This window comes from Balearica regulorum, chromosome 2, assembly GCF_011004875.1.
Source record: "Balearica regulorum gibbericeps isolate bBalReg1 chromosome 2, bBalReg1.pri, whole genome shotgun sequence".
In the NCBI taxonomy this organism is placed as follows: Eukaryota; Metazoa; Chordata; class Aves; order Gruiformes; family Gruidae; genus Balearica; species Balearica regulorum.
In genome coordinates, this window is record NC_046185.1 from 43,170,956 (window position 1) to 43,190,681 (window position 19,726).

The 19,726-nt window shown below is 36.2% G+C and overlaps 1 protein-coding gene across 1 annotated transcript in view; it reads right to left on the reverse strand.

Moving 5' to 3' along the window:
* The window catches only part of RP1 (RP1 axonemal microtubule associated), a 209,716-nt gene that overhangs the window by 59,769 nt on the left and 130,221 nt on the right, over window positions 1-19,726 (reverse strand). The window contains exons 33-37 of the mRNA XM_075744095.1: window positions 14,480-14,699; window positions 12,978-13,132; window positions 10,614-10,827; window positions 9,069-9,259; window positions 6,464-6,674 (exon numbers count right to left, since the gene is read on the reverse strand). Coding sequence (XP_075600210.1) covers window positions 6,464-6,674; window positions 9,069-9,259; window positions 10,614-10,827; window positions 12,978-13,132; window positions 14,480-14,699 — 991 coding nt within the window. The remainder of the gene's footprint in view (window positions 1-6,463; window positions 6,675-9,068; window positions 9,260-10,613; window positions 10,828-12,977; window positions 13,133-14,479; window positions 14,700-19,726) is intronic.

A 19,726-nucleotide genomic window follows, 5' to 3' on the forward strand; every position in this document is an offset into this window, starting at 1 on the left:
ACTTTTTCATCACAAGCTTCAAGACTGTTTGTTTGTTTTTTTTAAAGGACTGAGCACCCTTAAAATCCAACATTTTACAAGTACTGAGCTATCTTTGACTACTCCAAACCATTCAGCCCCAACTCCCACAGCCTTCATCACTGGCACAGTAAAGCAGATATAGACAACATCTAGACTATGTGACAGTTACATGCTGGAGAAGGTCTTCCAGCCTCACTCTGCCACTTGTCCCTACCTGGGACGTGGCTGGTTGTCCAACGTCTGCTTTCCCAGGAAACGTATGTGTGCAGAGAAAGGAAACAGTGCTTTTGACAGACATGAAATCAAGGAGAAACTAAGAAGCATTTTCAGTCTCATAATTGAGGATACAAGCCAGAGAGCACTGAAATAAACATTATTCAAGTCTGATTTACATCCTTCAGTCTCAAGTACATCACAGGATACACGAATATCTGAGTATACATCTTGGAAACATCTGATATTTTCAGTACAGTTTACATCTTGAATCAAATTTATTCTAACATAGAAATGGCCCAATTTAACCAAACTGTACATCCTTTAAAAAGATATAATTATGAGAAATTTCTGGTAGGTTTAAGAATGATTGTTAGAACCCAGAAGCTAAAGCTGTCATTTATTTTCATGCGTAGGTGATTGATAGGAAAACAGGGAGAAGAAAAAAAATAGTGTTCTGAGGATATTTATTTTTAAGCTTTTCTTACAGCTCGCTTTTTTCACAAGTTGGTGCTATTCATATTGGGTGTTATAATCAAAAGACCTGAATTCAAATATTGTGACATCTTATACAGCTATTTCTTTACATGTTTAAAATAAAAAGGTCACATCACTGGAACAAGGGTTCTAGAGGGTGGGTTTGCATACTGATTAAAAAATTAATATCTAAAATGAATAATTAAATAATAAGGGCTGCATTGGTCTGCTACTAAAGGTATGCTCATTGCAATAAACTTCTGAAATATCTGTTTCTCTTCATCTTTTACTACATGGGGATGACATTAGAGAAAACCTGTTTTCTGAAAAGTAACTTTCACTTCAGCACTATTTACTTCAGGGACTTCCTCTGGGATTTTTTTTTTTTAAATATCCTTTAAACCAAGAGCTGAGAAAGTACTTGTAATTGACGGCATCACTCATGTTTAATAATAAGAATTAACCAAGAGTTTTCCTAGACTAGAGCCCTAACATATTTCATCCCTTTCTTCAAGGCAGTTAAATATGCACTCCCAGGTGAAAGACAAGGCAGCTGCACTAAATTCAGTGTGGCTACACAGACTTGCTCGTGCTGGGGATCCAGATAATTCAAAGTGCACGAGCTGTCCAGGTGACTCTTTGGCATTTAGCCAAGGACATTTTTGCTTTTAGAGGAATTAGGATATGAAGGCAAGACTCCGTGTTATTCATCTAGAGTGTTGCCTTGACTGTATACCTTGGTCATATAAGCAGATTCTTTGAAGTCAAAAGGTTATTTGTGTGAATAAGATCAGAAGAGTTTGATGCACAGATCTGATCACTCATATAGGATGGATTAGAAATCACAGTGCTCACAATCACCTTTACTGTTTCTGTCCAGAATCACCAATATACTTAATCATGAGCTTATATTTAATCATACAAGTAGTATTCAAACGAGATACACACTGAAAATTAGAAACATATCTAATGCTTTTGCCGAGTCAGTATTTTCAGCTGAATCTGCTGAATTTATTGATGCATAATTTAAAGCTGAGTGTAGTCACAGCAAATATTTCCCATTAATTTTCAAAGGTTTTGGGTCAGAGAAAGGACTTCCACTATTTAAGTGAAAAAATATACAAAAAGTAACGCCTATGAAGGAAGACATAACACAAAAGAGATGACGGGAAGTGGAGTAAAAGTTTTTAGGGTGAGTTTGGGACCATTCTGACTATCAGATGAACAACAAACCCCAAGCAAAAAAACCTACTAAAATAAGATGTTCTGTTCAACCTTGCCATTCTTTGTCTCTTCCCAATTCTATTTATAAAAGCTCTATTTCAGATGTAAACCAACATAGTACGAAACTGAAAGTGATCACCTAATGCTCATTAAAAAGGGGAAAAAAACCCATGAATTAAAGATAGGACAGAAGGTGTTACTTTGAATTTGCCTTTTTTGACGTTGTTGAATTTACTATGTACTATGTATTCAAATATAATTTATTGTGATAATTCAGTAACATTTGCCCACAGAACTCTCCATAGCCTTTCAAGGGTGAACACGTTAAATGATGCAATGACATCCTTTCCAAATGTAGAGTTATAGTTAAACCTTTTACACCATTGTGATTTTAGCTTTGTAATGAAATCAAGCAATGCAGGTAATTTTTCCAAAAGGAGAGGAAACAGTAAGAAAAACTGTGAGGGAGGAAATGAACTATCAAATGAACTCCTCTTCTCCTGTTGGAGCTCTCAAGACCTTTTCTTTACTGCTCTCCTCTGTAGCTTGTCAGGTTCTCCAGGGAAAGACAAGATGGTAGGGATAAGAATGCAAATGGGGCAGGGTAGAGTGCTGTATTTCAGAGCTGTTGGGTTTAACTGACAGGCGCTATTTTTTAATAGACTTCTGCAAAAATTCTACTCTACAAAATAGTAAAATAAATAGAAAAAGGCAACGTGGGGAATGAGTATGCAAGAGGCAATTGTCATGATTCCCCACTGAATCAGTTTTGTTTTTAAATGAATGTTAGGCAACTAAGAATCAAAAGCGAGCAGAGTAGGCAGGGACATTTTTAAAATGTTCAATTGGTTCTAAGGCAAAAATTGTGGAAAACTAACTTTGATGCCTAATCCTGCTAATTTATCACATAAGAAGTCTAAAAAAAATTAAAATCACCCTTTCTGTGAAATTAAATGTTCAGGACAAGATCCTCAGCTGATGTAGCCACACTACTAGTATGCTCAAGACAGTGGAGCAAATCAGTTTATGCCAGTTGAATATCTGATCTTATTAATCTAGTCAAAAGTGCAGGATTCATCTAACCTACATAACAGAGTATGGTAGAAAGATGCCTGAGTGAGCAGGAATTTGAATCAGTAAATGTAGGCAGAACAGTGTGATTCACTTCACCAGCTCTATGCCTGAGCCAGCATGGTACATGCCAGTTTGGTGCCATGCTTGAGCTAATAAGCCTAATAACTCAAAAGACGACACTGACTGAAGCATCTATAAACTACTTTCTTTTGGAAGATAACATGAAACTTACCATTAACTTTAATGGAAAAGGAAGTATTTGATAAATATGAGCCTCTGGACTGAGTTGTATCTGAGAGAGTTAAGTATCATGTAGTGAGCAACTACTTCTCCGTGCTCAAACACATCATGGTACGCTGCTACATAATAATGATCTATTGTGATTAGCAAAGCAGTGGAAATGTTATACTTTATCTATTAACTGTAAAAACATAAAGTTGGGTGAATTTTAATAAAGATCAATATGTTTGTTAATACAGATGTTTCTTACTATAGATATTAAGCACAAACTCTTCAAGTTCTTATGTTAACAGACTTGACTGGGGGAGGGAGGAAGAGCAGGATGTCAGTAGGCTCCATTAAAAAGAGAAGGTAACACCGATTTTTCAATATTTTCTTTGACAGATACCTATTGCAAAGTTCTTACTGTAGCTTCAAACAGCTCCTATTGCTATATAATTCCTGGTGCACGTCTTCAACTGCAGTCACAAATAATGGCATTCTAAAAATCATCAAGAAATTATCTAGAAATCATCAAGAAATATGGAGTCTAGCAGCAAGAATTTCTAAAATGTTCATTGTTATTGTGTGCAATGACTGTATGTTAAGATGCACGTCAATGTCCTGCATGGAATTACTGCAAAATTATCACAGAATTCATCAAATATTTAATCAATGTCTTTTCATCCGAAGTCCAAAAAGGTGCATGATAAATAATTTGGCCCAACATGCAGATAGACTACAATAATGTGCTCACAAATACTAGGATGGACAGACTAAAGAAAAAAAAAGTCAGAAAAATTATTTGCTTCTGTGATACCAGCTAATATCCAGAATACAAATTCAGTTCTGAGATAATCCCACAGAACCTCATGAAATTATGCAATAAAATAATTTGACCTTGTTTTTTAATATAATTGTATCTTGGAAGTTACCTATAGTCCAGGCTTGAGCACTCACTTTTAAGAAGAAATATTTCTACAGATGGAAGAAAAAGCAATTTCAGAGATTCACACTTAAATTTTACTTATTTTTGTTTGTTTGTTTTTAAGTATTAAGAATAGATACAGTGATAGCTGATAACTGTGGTTTTACTGGGCATGAAAAATCATCCTCATGTCCCACCAGATGAGGTGGGATATTCAGGAGACATGGATAGAGGATATATTTCAGCTAAGAAAGAGATGAAAAAAAAAGGAACAAATGTGTCTGTAGATGCAGGAAAACATTGGGAGTGGCCACTGCTTTTAACAAAGGAATTGCAATTTTCCTGAAGATTACAAATTAGTATAGATATGTATTTTTGCCTTCTGAAATCTCATGGAATCACTTAGTTTAGAACAGAAGTGATTATATTAGTATGGTCTTCATTACAATCAGGCAATTAACATTACTGATATAGGTTACTGTTTATATGGATGCTTAGTTTTTAACATTTACTTTGCTTCCTACAAAGTTACATACCTGTTGTTTGCTTTGTCTGAGGATAGCAGTGATTGATATAATTCAAAATTATTCCTTTGTTTTTATTTGTGTTTATTCTATCAAGACATTCATTAAAGACATTAATTTCATTTTTTCTCTAGTAATCAAACTGGAATACAAGGAAGAAGCTGACAGAAATTTTAGACTGTATTAGTATTAGGGCTACAAAGAATAAAACTGATATGAACACTTCCGGCTGTAGATCACTGGACTCCACAAAAAGGTTTGTAAGAAACTTCCTGGATTAGTAGATACTACCCATCTATGGAATAATTTTTGAGGAAGAGTATATATGCATCTTTCTCCTAGAAATTTTCCAAGAAAAACACCTTAACTTTCTAACATACCTCAAAACTGAATTGCTTTACAAATCAGGATAATGCTGCCTGACAGTATCTCCATTTGGTTCTTAGCACAATAGGGGCTTTGAGATGTGCCTTCTAGAAATCTTTTTTTTTTTTTTTAATTTCTGGAGTTTTTATATGTAGTTAATCATTTAGCAATTTTGAATTCTGAAAATAATTACCAAGACTTATAATTTTCCCCAGTTGTTCATAAATGAATTGGGGAAATAGAGCTTTTTAACAAGCTCTTATTATATTCAGCATTGTATTGGATGTATTACATCCAACATCCAATGTTATTTTGAATCTGACAGATTAAATTATTTTTTCTCAGTAAATCAGTATAAGACTACTAATTGTTTAAAATTATGCAAACCCACACAAAACCCAGAGATTTAAAAGGTCTTCAGTGTTTTATTTGTTCAAGTTTCAACCTTAAATGGGATGAAATATTTAGGAAAATCTCCTTAGAGAATAGTGTGCAGAAGTTCACATGAAATATTTTATTCCTTTTTCTGGGCTGCTTCCATCTTTTTCTATTAGTTTCTGTTTAAGCAGAACACTCTTTGTACTATAGCCTGTAGCAATAAACCTCTTAACTGTCACTAAAAGCTTCAATATATGATCTTTACTATCCCCATCAATCCTCTTTATTCTAATGAGCTGGATAGATGGGAAGCCTGTTCTTAAATAGCTAGCGATCAAGTTATCAGTATGCAATTGGTTGCTCCTCTCCATATTCCTGGGGGGGGGGGGGGTTGGGAGAAATCACTTTATTATCTCTCTGGCATCATACAATTCACATGTGTTTCTAACAACAGAGAAACGCGCGGCTTAGGATATATTTTTGTGGCATATTACTTGCTGTGCTATAAATTTCTCATCAACATCAATAAAACACTCATGCAATTGATATTCTTGGATATGTCTTTGCCAGCTAATTGCAACACATTTTAAAAATTCTATCTTTGTTTTGTATGGTGTCTTTGCAATTCTTTCATTCTTAAAAAATTTGCTGTGTTTCTAGGTCACACACATTTCTTTGTGAGTAGGAAGATTCAGGTAATATCACACAGTAGATGATATTTTGCACACATCTTCAGCTGACAGAGCGCTAATTTGAAGAGATAATAAATAATCAAGAGCTAAAACTGGAACGTCATCTAACATGAAATAAACCAAATCCTATGCTTGGTGCCAGCAGTTACAGCATCTGTCATAACGCTGATACCAATGATTTCTGTTTTCTCAGCTTTCTTTTGTGATAAATGCATGTGCAAAACCATCATTTTCCTTAATAACAAATCCTTGTGGAAAACCTCACACAGTATTTTAGACCCAAAAGAGATATACTGGTATTCCAGTGACAGATCCTGACCCCAGTAACAAAAAAGGACTTAGCTTACCGGGCAAAGGCTCCTGATCTGCATAGAGAGCTGGCAGTTCCACACATTTGTCTTCATTAGGGTTGAACCAGCAGTCAAAAGCTAAATACATTTCTTCCCTTGTGCCTGTGTGCTTCATGTGCAGTAAATCTAAGTGCCATGGCTGTTTTAGCTCGCTATGTGGGCCAGTTACCTGAACTTTGTATATGAAGCCAATATCTGCCAGTTCATCCTATGTGAGGGGAAAAAAGAGAAGATGAATGGATCTCGTTCTAATTATGCCAGATCCAATGTAGCTGACAGCTGTACACAACAGTTGAACAAACTTCAGTAGTTAAAGAATTGGGGCAGATTTATAGCTGCTACTACTTTTCCCCTTTCCAATCAATACAAAATTGATTTACTAACGTGAATGAGGAGATGGGATGCTTGAGGTTTGATATCAGGGAATGAGTGATGGCAGTCACCGATGAAATTTGTACACAAAATAAGGCACTGTTTTCATATATATTACACTGATTCAGTAAACTATTTGCAGACACAGAAGCTTTAGTCAATTTTAAAAATTTTGAACACTATTAGAAATACTTTTAATACAAAAACAGTGCAATTAACTATAAATTTGAGCGAGAATTATTCTGATTTTGAGGAAACATCCAAGAGATCCTCCATCTTCACCCTACATCATGTTTCCATATAAAAGCTCTCCATTAAAATCTTCCTTTTTGCATTCATGCCTGAGAAAAAAATCTAGTTCTACAGGTGATAATACAGCAGCTCTATGACATACCATTGTTTGACTAAGTGAAAGTAGAGAAGGCCTTAGATAACTATAAGTATTGCTTTTAAAGCAGTGTTTTTTTCCCTGTAAGCGAAAAAGAAGAGAGCAAACAGGAGTCTTTTCCTGTTCCTATTCTCTACTTCTTGTATTCTTTCCCCTGCTCTTTCATTTCAAATACTGCCCAGCTAGCAGAAGTGCATGTGATCTGACTTCAGCCTTTCCTCTGACAGGGCACTTCCAGTTTCATGCTATTTCTTTATATTTAACAGAGGTTATTGAAAATAACTTAGAAAACCTTTTGGGTGCTCCTCATTTTAGATCATGTTTATGGCCTAGGCTAGTCTGCTTAGTTCCTCTTTCATTAAAGAGGAACATCAAAAAACAGCCAATTATTTGTTTAGCTCAATTATTACGTTCAATTTACCTGACTAGCAGGAAGAAGAACCAGGAAGCAGTTTTTTCATTCACAACTCCAAGACTGCTTTCTGATGAACCCCAAAATTAAAAGTAACATATTTTCACTCACTCTTTGGGCTTTTTGCCAAGGCTCTCTTCACCTTTTTTTTTTTTTCTTCCCCCTGATTTTCTCTTGCTACCTGCTTCAGCTGTTCCAGCAGTCAATCCTGAAGAAACATCTCTCAGGATGTGCCTTCATGGGTATATTTCTCTGATGCAAGCTGGCTTGTGAAGTTCCCGCTTCCCTGTCTGCCCACTTGCTCCCATTCTCTCAGTCCTGCCTTATATTTGTTTCTGCAGCTGCAGGATGAACTGACCAAGATTAAAACTAAGGCTGAGGGACCAATCAAGGGTAAAATTTCCACTTTTCTCACAAGATTCAAACATATCCTCAAAACCCACAAAGGACAACAGAAGGATGGAACAAGCAGCACAAGAACAGGACAAGTGGTAGTCACACTTCCTTTGAATGTTGTCATCACTTCCAGCACTTTGTGTCTTCAGGGACTTCCTGAAGCAGAGGAGGTGTCTGCAAGTGTTTACTTTCAGGTCAGTTCCAAATTCAATTGAACTGGTCTTTCATGGAGAGCAGAAGCCAGAAAAGCGTAAGGGTAACACAGTGTTGTCACCGGGAAGGAATTACAGCTATAAGAGGGAAGTAATATCATCTGTCATTGGGATTCCCAATAGCATTGAGAAAAGAAGCAGACCACAATTCAATGAAAGTGGACCTCAGACGCTTGTTAACATTTCAGCTAATGGGCAATAGGAGGAAGTAAAGACAAACGATGGAAGGGCAGAAGAACTGAATAAAGAAGGAGAAAACTTGTGGGTAAAAAGGAGCTGATCAAGAGGAAAAAGAAAGTGATAACGACAGGCAAAAAAACCCAGAGAAACCACATAAGAAAAGGCAGTTAGCCTGGAGAAACATGGTGGCAGGGATAAATAAATTACATTAAAGAGAAAAATGAACTTTCTGCAAGTTTTGTCTCAGGTGTGACTCTTTCTTCTCCATCATCATTCCCCAAAGCTCTATAGTATCCCATGGCACAGTCTACATTTACAAAGTACTTACTCTTGTGAGATCAACAAAGCCTGTAAATCAGTACCTGCAGCATGGTATATACTGTGATATGCACCAAGGGACCAATTCACTCACTTAAGCATTCTCAGTATGAGACTTTGGGAGAATCTGCTCATTCAAAAGACATTGTTCAAGCGACAGTGTTACTACCTACAAACAAAAATGATGACCTGTGCCAAACTACACAGAGGACTTAAAAATCAATTTGGTAGTTTAGTTTAAAGAAACAATTTATCTCAGAATTAAGAGGGTTATCAGCTACATGATTCTTAGGTTTTTCTTTCAATAGAGAAAGGTTGAAGTACTTTGATTTGAATTGCTTTTCCTGTAACTTGAAGCGGCAACTTTTTGTGCTTCAGGTTGCCGTAGAAGATAAAAGAAAGGCATATTGGATCCACTTCATTGCTCAAGTCAGATCCAGTGATGTCCATTATCCAGAGACCTGATGACTTCATGTTGATTTCAGGCAGTTTAGGACTAGAAATCAATCTCATACCTTTAAAAATGATCAAAGAGAAAGAGGAAAGATGACAGCATGAGAGAATGGCATAATGTAACAGGACCATAGCCTTTATAGTACACAAATAAAGCTCTATTTGCAGGTTATGTTGTATCTATAGCAACAGTTCACTAAGAATAACACATCAATACCTTTATTATATTTTTTGCCAAGAAATTAACAGCTTAATGTTTTTTCTGTGTTTAGAATTTCATTTCAGAGGTATTTTCTTGATGCCAAGGTATTTCCTGTCATGTTTGGAAGTAATTTCTAAAAGAACATTCAGTCACCTTTTAGAGGTCTAATTAATTGTTTTTTAAAAAGCAATCAATGTTACTAAAACCAATTTATCTTTTACAAGCACCAACCATCTGTAGCATGTAGGCACCTAATGCAAAATGGATAATACCAATGAGCTCCACTTGTAACTAGATCTTCCCTAGCAATATAACATGTGCTGTAATAGTGTGAGACTGACAGGTAAACCTATAATAAACACACAAAAATATTTGCCAGATACTCAGAAGATCAATATTACTATCTCCCTCTCTTTTTCTTTATTAATTGCTGTCATCCTTCATTTTCATTCTGGTTTAACCATTCTATGGGATATGAAAATGATTTAATGGAAAGGAACTACTCAGTAAAACGTACTTTCAAACATACTTACAACTCAGAAAAAAAACCACACAACTGAGTACCTGCATATTTATCATGGGCACTTCATAGTTTTAATCTGGTTTGCTCCCTCTGGACAAACATTTACTTTACATGGAATTGTTTTCACAGGACTGAAAGAAAGAATCTTTTCTACTAGTTCTAAATGGCCAAAGGTCCTGCTGTAAGTGTTCTTTTGCCAAATACATCCAGGTTTAGATTTGCACAACTTGTGGCATAGTGGGCTTGAAATGAGCAGAAACTGTGCATACCAGAACTGTTGCTTTGTGATGTGGAATAATACCGCAGGTAAAGACTAGGCTCATTTCACCAAAGTAACTTTTCTCTGGATTTCAGCTGAGATTCTAAGCAACCTGACAAGTAGTGCATAAAACTTGAGCTATTTATCTCCACTGAGGCACACATCCCAAACTCTAACCTGCTTTAAATCTTTCATTGCAGTGTGCTATATTTAATTTGGAAGGCAAGTGTTCTATATGCAACACATTGACAGGATGGAATTTTATTAACTTTGACCTTACCAGATGTGTTTTTTCTGTAATAGTAAGATCAAACTGAAAATTCACATTTTCAACAAAAGAAAGATACTATAGAGATCTGAAAGAGCTGCAGCCAAATTTAAATGTATATATATACACATGCACAGATAGACCAGTTTTGCAGAAGAGCTTACCAACTGTCACAACCTCACAAACAGTCTCACATAACCCCAGATGAGTATCAAGCCAATTCCACCATGGGAAGACCCATTCTTTGTCTGAGTCTTGTGATTCCTTGACTGTTACCATCTTGAGGTACATTCCAGCCCCATAGCCTTCTCCATCATGTCCTATGACCACTTTTTGCAAATGACTCAGAGAAACAGCTTCTACCAAAAATGAATCCACCTGCAAAAAAAGGGAAATACTTAATAAAACATAGTTTGGACCCAAATATTCTTGAACTTCAGGGAAAATGTAGTCCTGGATTCAGCTGACGATTTAAAATTTGTGGGGTTTCTGGTGTGGGATTTTTGGGTGGGGTTTGGGTTTTGCTGGGTTTTTTTTTAATATTTAGCATAACATCTCCCCTCTGAGTCTAAGAAAGAACACGCTGGTTACACCTAACATTGAATTCCACATTTATCATTAACAATGCATTGTAACTTCATTTGCTCTTTGGACAATATGGATCATTTCAACAATCATTTCATGTTACATTAAAATGCATATACCTCAACCTTCTGACAGTCAAACAGTTATGACAAGATTTGAGTTCTAACAAATTTGTATCTTTCAGGGTACTTCTAATTTCTAAAATTTGTCATACAAACCTAGATATATATTAACAGTCCTAAAGAAAAGTTGGAAATCTAAAAAGAGAATGTTCACTCCAAGACAGCTTCTAAATTCTTCTCTAATAGTCAGAAAATCCTGTCTTTTTGTTTTTGTTACAAAATGAAAATAAGTGGAAACAGCAAATGGAGAAAAGAGTAAGCAACAGAAAATAGGAAGTTAAGGTGAAGGTGGAGAACAATTTAAGCAAAAGACAAGAGATGGGAAGGGAAGTAGAATGGAGAAGGCAGAGTAAGAAAAAAGAGAAGGGATGAGAATAGGGACAACAAAAATATCAAGATAAGGAAAAATGTGAAATGCAAAGAACTAAATTATATGCCACACTAAATTATTGCTTGTTCTGTAAAAAAGCCAGGTGTTCTGTATATGGCCCAGCCTAGGACCAAATGGACCTGATGGTAGCTTATGAAGGTCACCAAGCTTATGAATAACTGGAGTTTAAACAGCAACGTCTAGGATTATAATTAACATCATATAAATATTAATTCAATAGTAGGAATTTACCAAACCAGATGTCAGGGCAATTAAAAAAGAAGATATTAGCAAAGTGATCTCTAAAAAATTTAATACTTGCCAAATTCCTATGTGTTGTGTCTGCTACTTTTTAAATAAAAATATTGGAGAAGTAGATTTTCTGCTACTACTAATAAAAGTACTTTCATACAACAAAAATATTGATTTATTTTTTTTCTAACAATAGCCAGGACCCAACAGCCAGATTATAAGCAGAAATCATTAACTTTCTTAATCAAGACATTTTAAGAAATAAATTTTTATATAAAGATAGATTAAAATACTTATCATAGAGTTCTATCTTCTCTATATAGGCATAGCCCAGACATATACACAGAAAGCTGGAGAGGGACTGTTTACAAGGGCATGTAGCGATAGGACAGGGGGTAATGGCCTCTAAGCTGAAGGAGGGTAGATTTAGATCAGATATTAGGAAGAAAACATCCCTGGAAGTGTTTAAGACCAGGTTGGATGAGGCTTTGGGCAACCTGGTCTAGTGGAGGGTGTCCCTGCCCGTGGCAGGGGGGTTGGAACTAGATGATTTTTAAGGTCCCTTCCAACCCAAACCATTCTGTGATTCTATGAAACAAAATTTAGAAATTCTCTCCATTTGTTACTGATGCCACTTTAACCCTACCAAGTGTTGTGGTAATTATCTAATGAAATAATTTCACAAAAGTCTAAATACACAAGAGAAGAATTTTATTGTTATTGGTCATCTAGAAACACTGTTTTTAGGTGTATTCTCTTCTTTAAATGGAATTCTTGTCTTTTGCCTAAACTTACTGACTAGGCAATCAGTCAGTGTTTAATGTGGTATTGTGGTTACAGAAACATCATTGACTGCGAAAGTCTCACAACAATTTCTGTAACTTATTTCAAATCATTGATATTTATTTCTTTGCTACCTGTGCTGGTAGCAAAGAATTACTACTTCCGTTTGGAATGGAAGAAGTAAGAAGCATGATCACAGAGGTTCTCCCCTACTTTCTATGTGCTCATACGGAGCCTTTATTATCATGTGGGGATGTTCTTGTATGGGAAGGAAATCACACTGGCATTGTTCTGCTGTGAATATCTGAAAGATACATTCTGTTTCTAAATTCTTGCACGTTCTGAGCAGGCATTAAGTGACACTTAATATAGTACTAACCCCTTCACATGTAAGACAACTTTTTTTGTGCCATTACCTTATTCCTTTGAAATTTTCTTCCTTTTGCTAAAGATGTATGAAGTTTCCTGACACCTGTGTCTCCTCTTTTTCCATAGAGAGTGATATAAACATTTGCAAAAGTTTCTGCCTCCCAGTGGTCTCCAATATGTACAGAGACAACATACTTATAGACTGTACACACACACACAAAAAAAGTGTACATAAAGCTGATTAAGTACAAGGTGCACTTAAAAGAAAACAACAACACAGAGCATTTAGTAAGGCTACTGCTTGCTTTTATTTCTGCAAATACCAAAAAATCTACTACACAGATTGAAATAATCAGGTTACTTTTTATGAGGCTGATCTCTTCATGCTAAGCTCAGTGAAGACTTTCCATTAATTTCCTTAGAAATTCAGAGGAAATTGGACGCGGACAATTTAGACTTATGCAGCTTAGAGCTACTAATACTTAGACAAACTCTGCACAATTCTATTTTACTGTGAAAGATCTGGAAAATAAGAACTTACCTAAGTTTGTTCAGGGACTGTTAGAAATTGAATTATCTTTGCAGTAGATAATAACTGTCACAGGTCAAAGAATAAGACACTATGCAAAGTTTATGGAAATTAGAATAGCAGAGACACATAGCATAGCATCTGAATGCATGACATGACATATAAGTATAAAAATTTAGAAAATGCACTTATTAATTTAAGGTGCATGACAGGAGCTATAAACTTTTTGCCTCTATAGCGTTCCTGTATAAATGCACTTCTACACAGTCAGATTGGATTTTCTTCTGAGGAAGATAAATAAATTGCATATGTATTCATACTCATACAAAAAGAATAAACTTTTTTCAAATTTCTTCTTTAATGTACAGTCCTGCTGAATTCACATTTAACTAGCATAATGCTACAGTTTCTTTTTAGGTCACGAACAGGTTTGAAGTATTCAGGGACCAGAACTTCTGGAACTTTACTTTAGAAAAGCAGTCATGTCTCTAATTACTTTTATCTCATGTGTAACTGCTAACTTCTGAACAAATGTGGTACTTCTATAGGTCTTCACATTCCAAGGGCATCTCTGAATATACTCTGAAACTCTCAGCATGTCAAAAAATATTCCTTAGGGAAAAACAAATAAAAAACTTTTCTCGTACAATGAGGCTTACTTCTGATACTGGTGTTAGTAACTAAAGCTATTATAGGCTAAGTAATTCAACAGTAAGTCTAACATAAATCATTTCCATGGCTTTGAACATGTGCTTTATCTTTAAAAGTATAATTATATTGTTCAGTTTTGCACACTTAGAATCATACAGAAGATTTAGCAACTGTGAAAGCCAATATGTGACTTAACTGGAAAATTAAAATTTCTTAAGTGGTCAGCATTTTTCTAGTGCATTTATGAACGTAGTTGCAATAGAGCCACTGACGATATCACATCCAGACAAAGTGCTGTATTATACCTGCAGCATTGATTTCTTTTCAAGAGGTTAGTTTACATTGTTTATATCTTCTCAGTGTTCTTACCTGGTAAAGTTTTCTGGTCCTCATTGACTGCAGGGAATTCTTTCACCAGCTCCTTGTCTTCTCTATTAAGAGAGAGCCAGCAGTTACAGTCAAAGTTCAGTTCTTGTTTTGTGTGTAGCTCTTCTAAGTGAAAAGACTTCAAATGCCAACCCTCAAAGCTTGGCACATCATCACAGCTGACCCGAATCTTGTATACATCTCCCAGATCTCTAGTCTCAACCTGCAACAAATATCATGAGGAAGAGTATACTGTCAGGGCTGGTTCACTCATAGAGTTTTTTCCCATATCTCTGTAGAATTCCTAAACTTAACATTAACCAATGGAAAAGCTGAATTGGAGGCTGGGGTAAGTGTGATGAGAGAATCGATCCTTCTCTTTTTCATGGTATGATCATGGGTGAGATTGTCTCCCTTATCTTTCTCTGTTCCCTTATTAATATTGTAAGCATGATGCTCTACCATTAGGGTAAGTGAAGGTTAAAATTAGTAACATCTGTGCATTTAAGCTCTTTAGACAAAAGGTAACATGTAAAGCTTTGACCCTACTGGATAAAGAGAGCATTAATTTACAATTAAAGGTTCTGATATCAGCAGTCAAGTGAGGTATTAAAATTAATGATAATTACTACAAGCCTAGAAAGTTTTAACTAAATTCTCATTTGCAAAATGATTGGATTTAGAACATGAAATTACTTTATAGCCAATTCTTTGGAAAAGAGAAGGGATACTTCTGCATGAAAGTAAACCACATGAGAAATTCAATAGCTGGTTGTTGACGGTAGGCTTCCGTGACATCTGGTTAAACCATCCAACCTAGGACTGTGGGAACTAGGATGATCAACCTGCATCAAGCGCTAATGATCTGCATGGCATTAACCACGCAGGGTAAGTCTTCTGAGCACGAGGAAGTGGAGTGCTGCAGCCTTTCACTGGGCAACTGCAAGAAAGACAGGGTGGGAAGAGATTTTCGAGTGAAACAGAACATAGAACTATTCTTTTATAATGGTAATGATTATTTTTTCAAAGGATCAGACCAGAAAATGTTGTCAGTGGCCTTGTTCTCCTTTCATACTGTTGGGGTTTTTTTCCCAGACTAGTCACAACATAAGCTTTGGTGACTGTTGCGAGGAAGTAAATCCTTTGTGCACCCATTAGCTTCATAGTAAGATACTGAAGTTAGTCTTGCACAATTGTGCTCTGGGACGACCAGAGCTCCTAAGACAGAGTACAAGCTCCTAACAGATTAATTTATTCTGCTTCTCAACAGAGATCTGCACCTGACAGCCCTTCACTGCTGATCTAGCTTGCTTAAAGCTAGTTCATATGCCTTTGCACAGTGGAGACATACATCTAGGGAAGTATTAGGCACCTTATTCTTATTCTCACACTGATTCGGGAATAACCATGTAAAAAGTGTGTTTTTGTCATTTTGGGATAGAGTTGCCCACCCTTATTAATAAATGTTATGTGGATAAGAAATAGTAAAACATCAGAGTATGAAGAAGAACAGTTAATTTAAAAACTAGCAAGCTGCCAACATCATTTTACAGGAGCTTGAATTGTTTATTGTGTAGAACTTATGAAAAGAGGCCAATGGTAGGAAGGAATTGCACTTGATCACTTAAAAGATCCCTTCCAGTTTGAATTTCTTAAGGCATGTGTCATAAAGCGTTGCCTTCCCACTCCTACAAAATTTCAGGATTCAAGACATTGTTCTCTAAGGATCAGGGAAGAAAACCCTCCCACTGTCTATATAACAGTGCCAAGGCTGCAGGGAATCTCTCAGCTCCTGAGCTGTAACTCCACAGTACCCACAACAGTCACACAGAAGTAGCTTTACACTGAAAAGGCCACCAGACTTGTCCCCTCTCTAAGCCTTGCCTGCCCTGCGTGCCTGGATGCCATTGTGCATACAGAGCTTAAGGCTGTCCAAACTGCACATGTGAAGGGGGCTATGCCTCTTGGATCTACCAGGTACTCACAGATTCCTGACTTGGTCTCTACCATTGCACCATGAAAAGGGAAATACGTAGGCAGAATTTCACATCAAGAGTTTTTCATTCATGTATGTGTATGCTGGAAAGTGGTCTAATTCATCCTAAAATATACAGTCATCTCTTATTAAACTTAAAGGGAATTATTTGGGTTTATTGAGAGGAGACCACACAGGTTCTTCACCCATCTAAACTATGGTTCCTTCACAGGCAACAAAATAATTTCTTCGTCTCTTTCAGAACCAGAGTACTGACTTATAAAATCATTACCTGCAGATTTTTTTCTTTCTTGTAGATGGACCTCATGACTGTGTCACACAGCTACTTTTAATGCCGTGCACAACTTAATCCATAACGTTCTGTGGTTTAGAGTTGCAACATTACAGAACTTGGTTATTTTTATATTACAGGGCAAGCTGTACCTCACATTTTACTTTGTCTACTGCTACCCAAATTTGCAATTCTCTGGGCTTCTAAGTTGTCATAAAGACATACATTATAATCCTTGTAGGAAATGCATGGATGGGATATATAGGAAAATAATTTTCAGAATACAGGACAGACTATATAAAAGCTGTTATTTTCCCTTTTGTTTCTAGAATCACAATTTCAATCAATTCCATGAGTGCCTTTGAACCAGCAAACACTAGTAATCATACTGTCCATGATCCATTGAATTAAACAACACCAACTATTTTCAACTGAGTGTACTAGATATTTCCCCTCTTTTCATGGGTTTGATCCCCCCCCCCCCAGTTCTGGCCATTATTATCCTTTCTGTTCAGCTCCATCATTGTAACAGAGCATTGCCATGACATCACTCTTGTAATCCTTTTCTGAGCAATTTAATACAATCAGCTTCCCTTTGGAATATGATATCCTATCTTTGATCCCATAATTGGCTTTTCCCTCCATTGATGCCCATTAATTGATGCAACATAACCTTCAAAGCAGAGACAGGCAAATAATTCATCACAAAGTATACATCCAGTGAATATCCTGGGTTTTAAGCTTGCATAATGTTTGCAAGAGGACACTTTACCTTGTTTTTTATTCATGATTATAATTTTTTAATTAATTTTTCCACATTTATTTCTCCTAAACAGTTTTATGTAATATTCAGTACTTGAAATCTGAGCTGAATTGGGTGTGATTTGTCATATACTAAATAACACAGTATTTTTTCCATTACATGATCGAAGGAGCATAGCTCTTATAATCAAGAGGATGCCCTGGAAAAGCCACTGGGGTTTCGAAGTTCTCAAGAGACAGGCAAATGATGAAGATGATTAGAGAATTTTATAACATTTTAAATCTTTTCGTTTTTGACTCACGCGGGGCTTCTCCAAAGCCATCATGCCTAATGCAATTAAAGCTTTGTAAAATTTACTGTTTGGGTGTTTAAATTAAATTCTTTATCATTTCCCTGTACATAAAAAAAGTACATAAATACTTCTAGTTATAAAGGGTGCGGTCAAAGCATCCTAAAATTCAGCTAAGCAGCTTTCTGTCAGGAACTCCAGAAATCCTGCTACTTGTTGTTTGGTACATCATCTCATGCTGTGGAAAACACATGGAGTATTGCATTATGTGATTTAACATTTTCTGTGACCTTCATAGTCCTTAGCACAAAATACATTCTGTATTCGTTGTGTATTTATGAACAGTCCTCCTTGCAGAGCTCTGTTGCTTGTTTCACACTACCTGTTCTAATGCTACAGAGAGTAGTTTCAGGGATCCTAATCCCATGATCTATCAGTTGATGTATCTTTGCATTTTATGATTCTCTGGATAATAGAATGTGCACGATACACTAGGATTCTCCAAAGACATGCTCTGACAAGCTTACTCTGTAAGTAACCTAGAAATACTGATGACTGGGAAAAAGATATATATACTTTACAAATTTAGTCATTCCATGCTAGGTTAACAGTTGATTCTAGAATCACCGGAATATCAAGGAAAAAATTCTACAATTGCACTATCAGTTTACTTTCATTTTGCCAGTTATTTTTCAATGTGTTTGTTCATTGGAGATGGGACGGTTTCTTGCCATGCTATCTTCAATGCTAGAACTCCCAGCAGATTCGATAATATTGACACACTCACCTATTTCTCAATTTATGTGTTAGAACTAAGGTGTTCTAATTAAATTTATTCTTATTTAAGCAGTTCACCTAGTGTAATACAGGTGCCTGAGACCACTGAAACACAACAACTGTACCTGATAGCATGCTGCTATTTTATCTCTTACCAATTTATTCTTCACACTTGCTATGTGCAATTAAACTACACCTGCTCTTTCATAGGAGTTGGTTAGAAATATTTTGGATTGAATAATCATTCTGAACACGATACACATCTGTGCACACATTTGTGGGAGAGCACCTGGAAAATCAGGAATTTACATGCCTTCCTGTCCTCAGTGTGCAATAAATGTATCTCTGAGGTCAAAATTAAGCTTACTGTTTCAAAACGTGAGCTGCTTATAGCACGTAACTTGTCGTTCTTTTTACTGCATTACATTAGTAAGGACATTTGTCTATGACCAGGATCTTGGGGGGTTTTAAAAGTTCATTTACTGCTGCTTGTTGGAAAGCTGAATTCACAGCTTGTCCTCCTTGTGATATCATACTCGTGCCTCCAGACTGCTGCTGCAGTGGGAGAACATGAGCAAATCTTCTGCATTCTTCTGAATAGCCATAGTAAGAACAAAGAAAGGGAGAGTAAAAAGAAACTAGGTTTTTTAGCTGAACCAGCTAGAGAAGATATGAAGGTATTTATGGAGATATCTGTGAATCCCCAAATGCTTCTTTATATCAGACTTGCTATTCTGATTTCCTTAGAATGCCACAAAAACTGTAAAACACTGTAAGCAATGTGGCAAAGAGACAAAATTTCATGCACAGTAAACAATGCTCAAATAGTATTAACTTCTTCATACAAAGCAACAAAACAAGGACACTAATAGCTAAGGGGAAAATGTAGGCACTAACCCAAAGCCAATCCAAAGTATGAACAAGCAGTTAGAAAGCTGTTGGAGTGGAGGCCCAGTACGATGGATATAGTACCATGGTACCTGGGATAGTAGACTATGAGGGACAACCACAACTGACACATAACAACCCTAATTTCTCCAAGCGTAATACTCAGTCACTGAAATTAGGCAATCTTAACAAGGAACACATGCCATTTGGGAAACTACCAACAAGTTGGATGTAGCAGAGGTCTGCTTTATGGAATGACGCTTGCC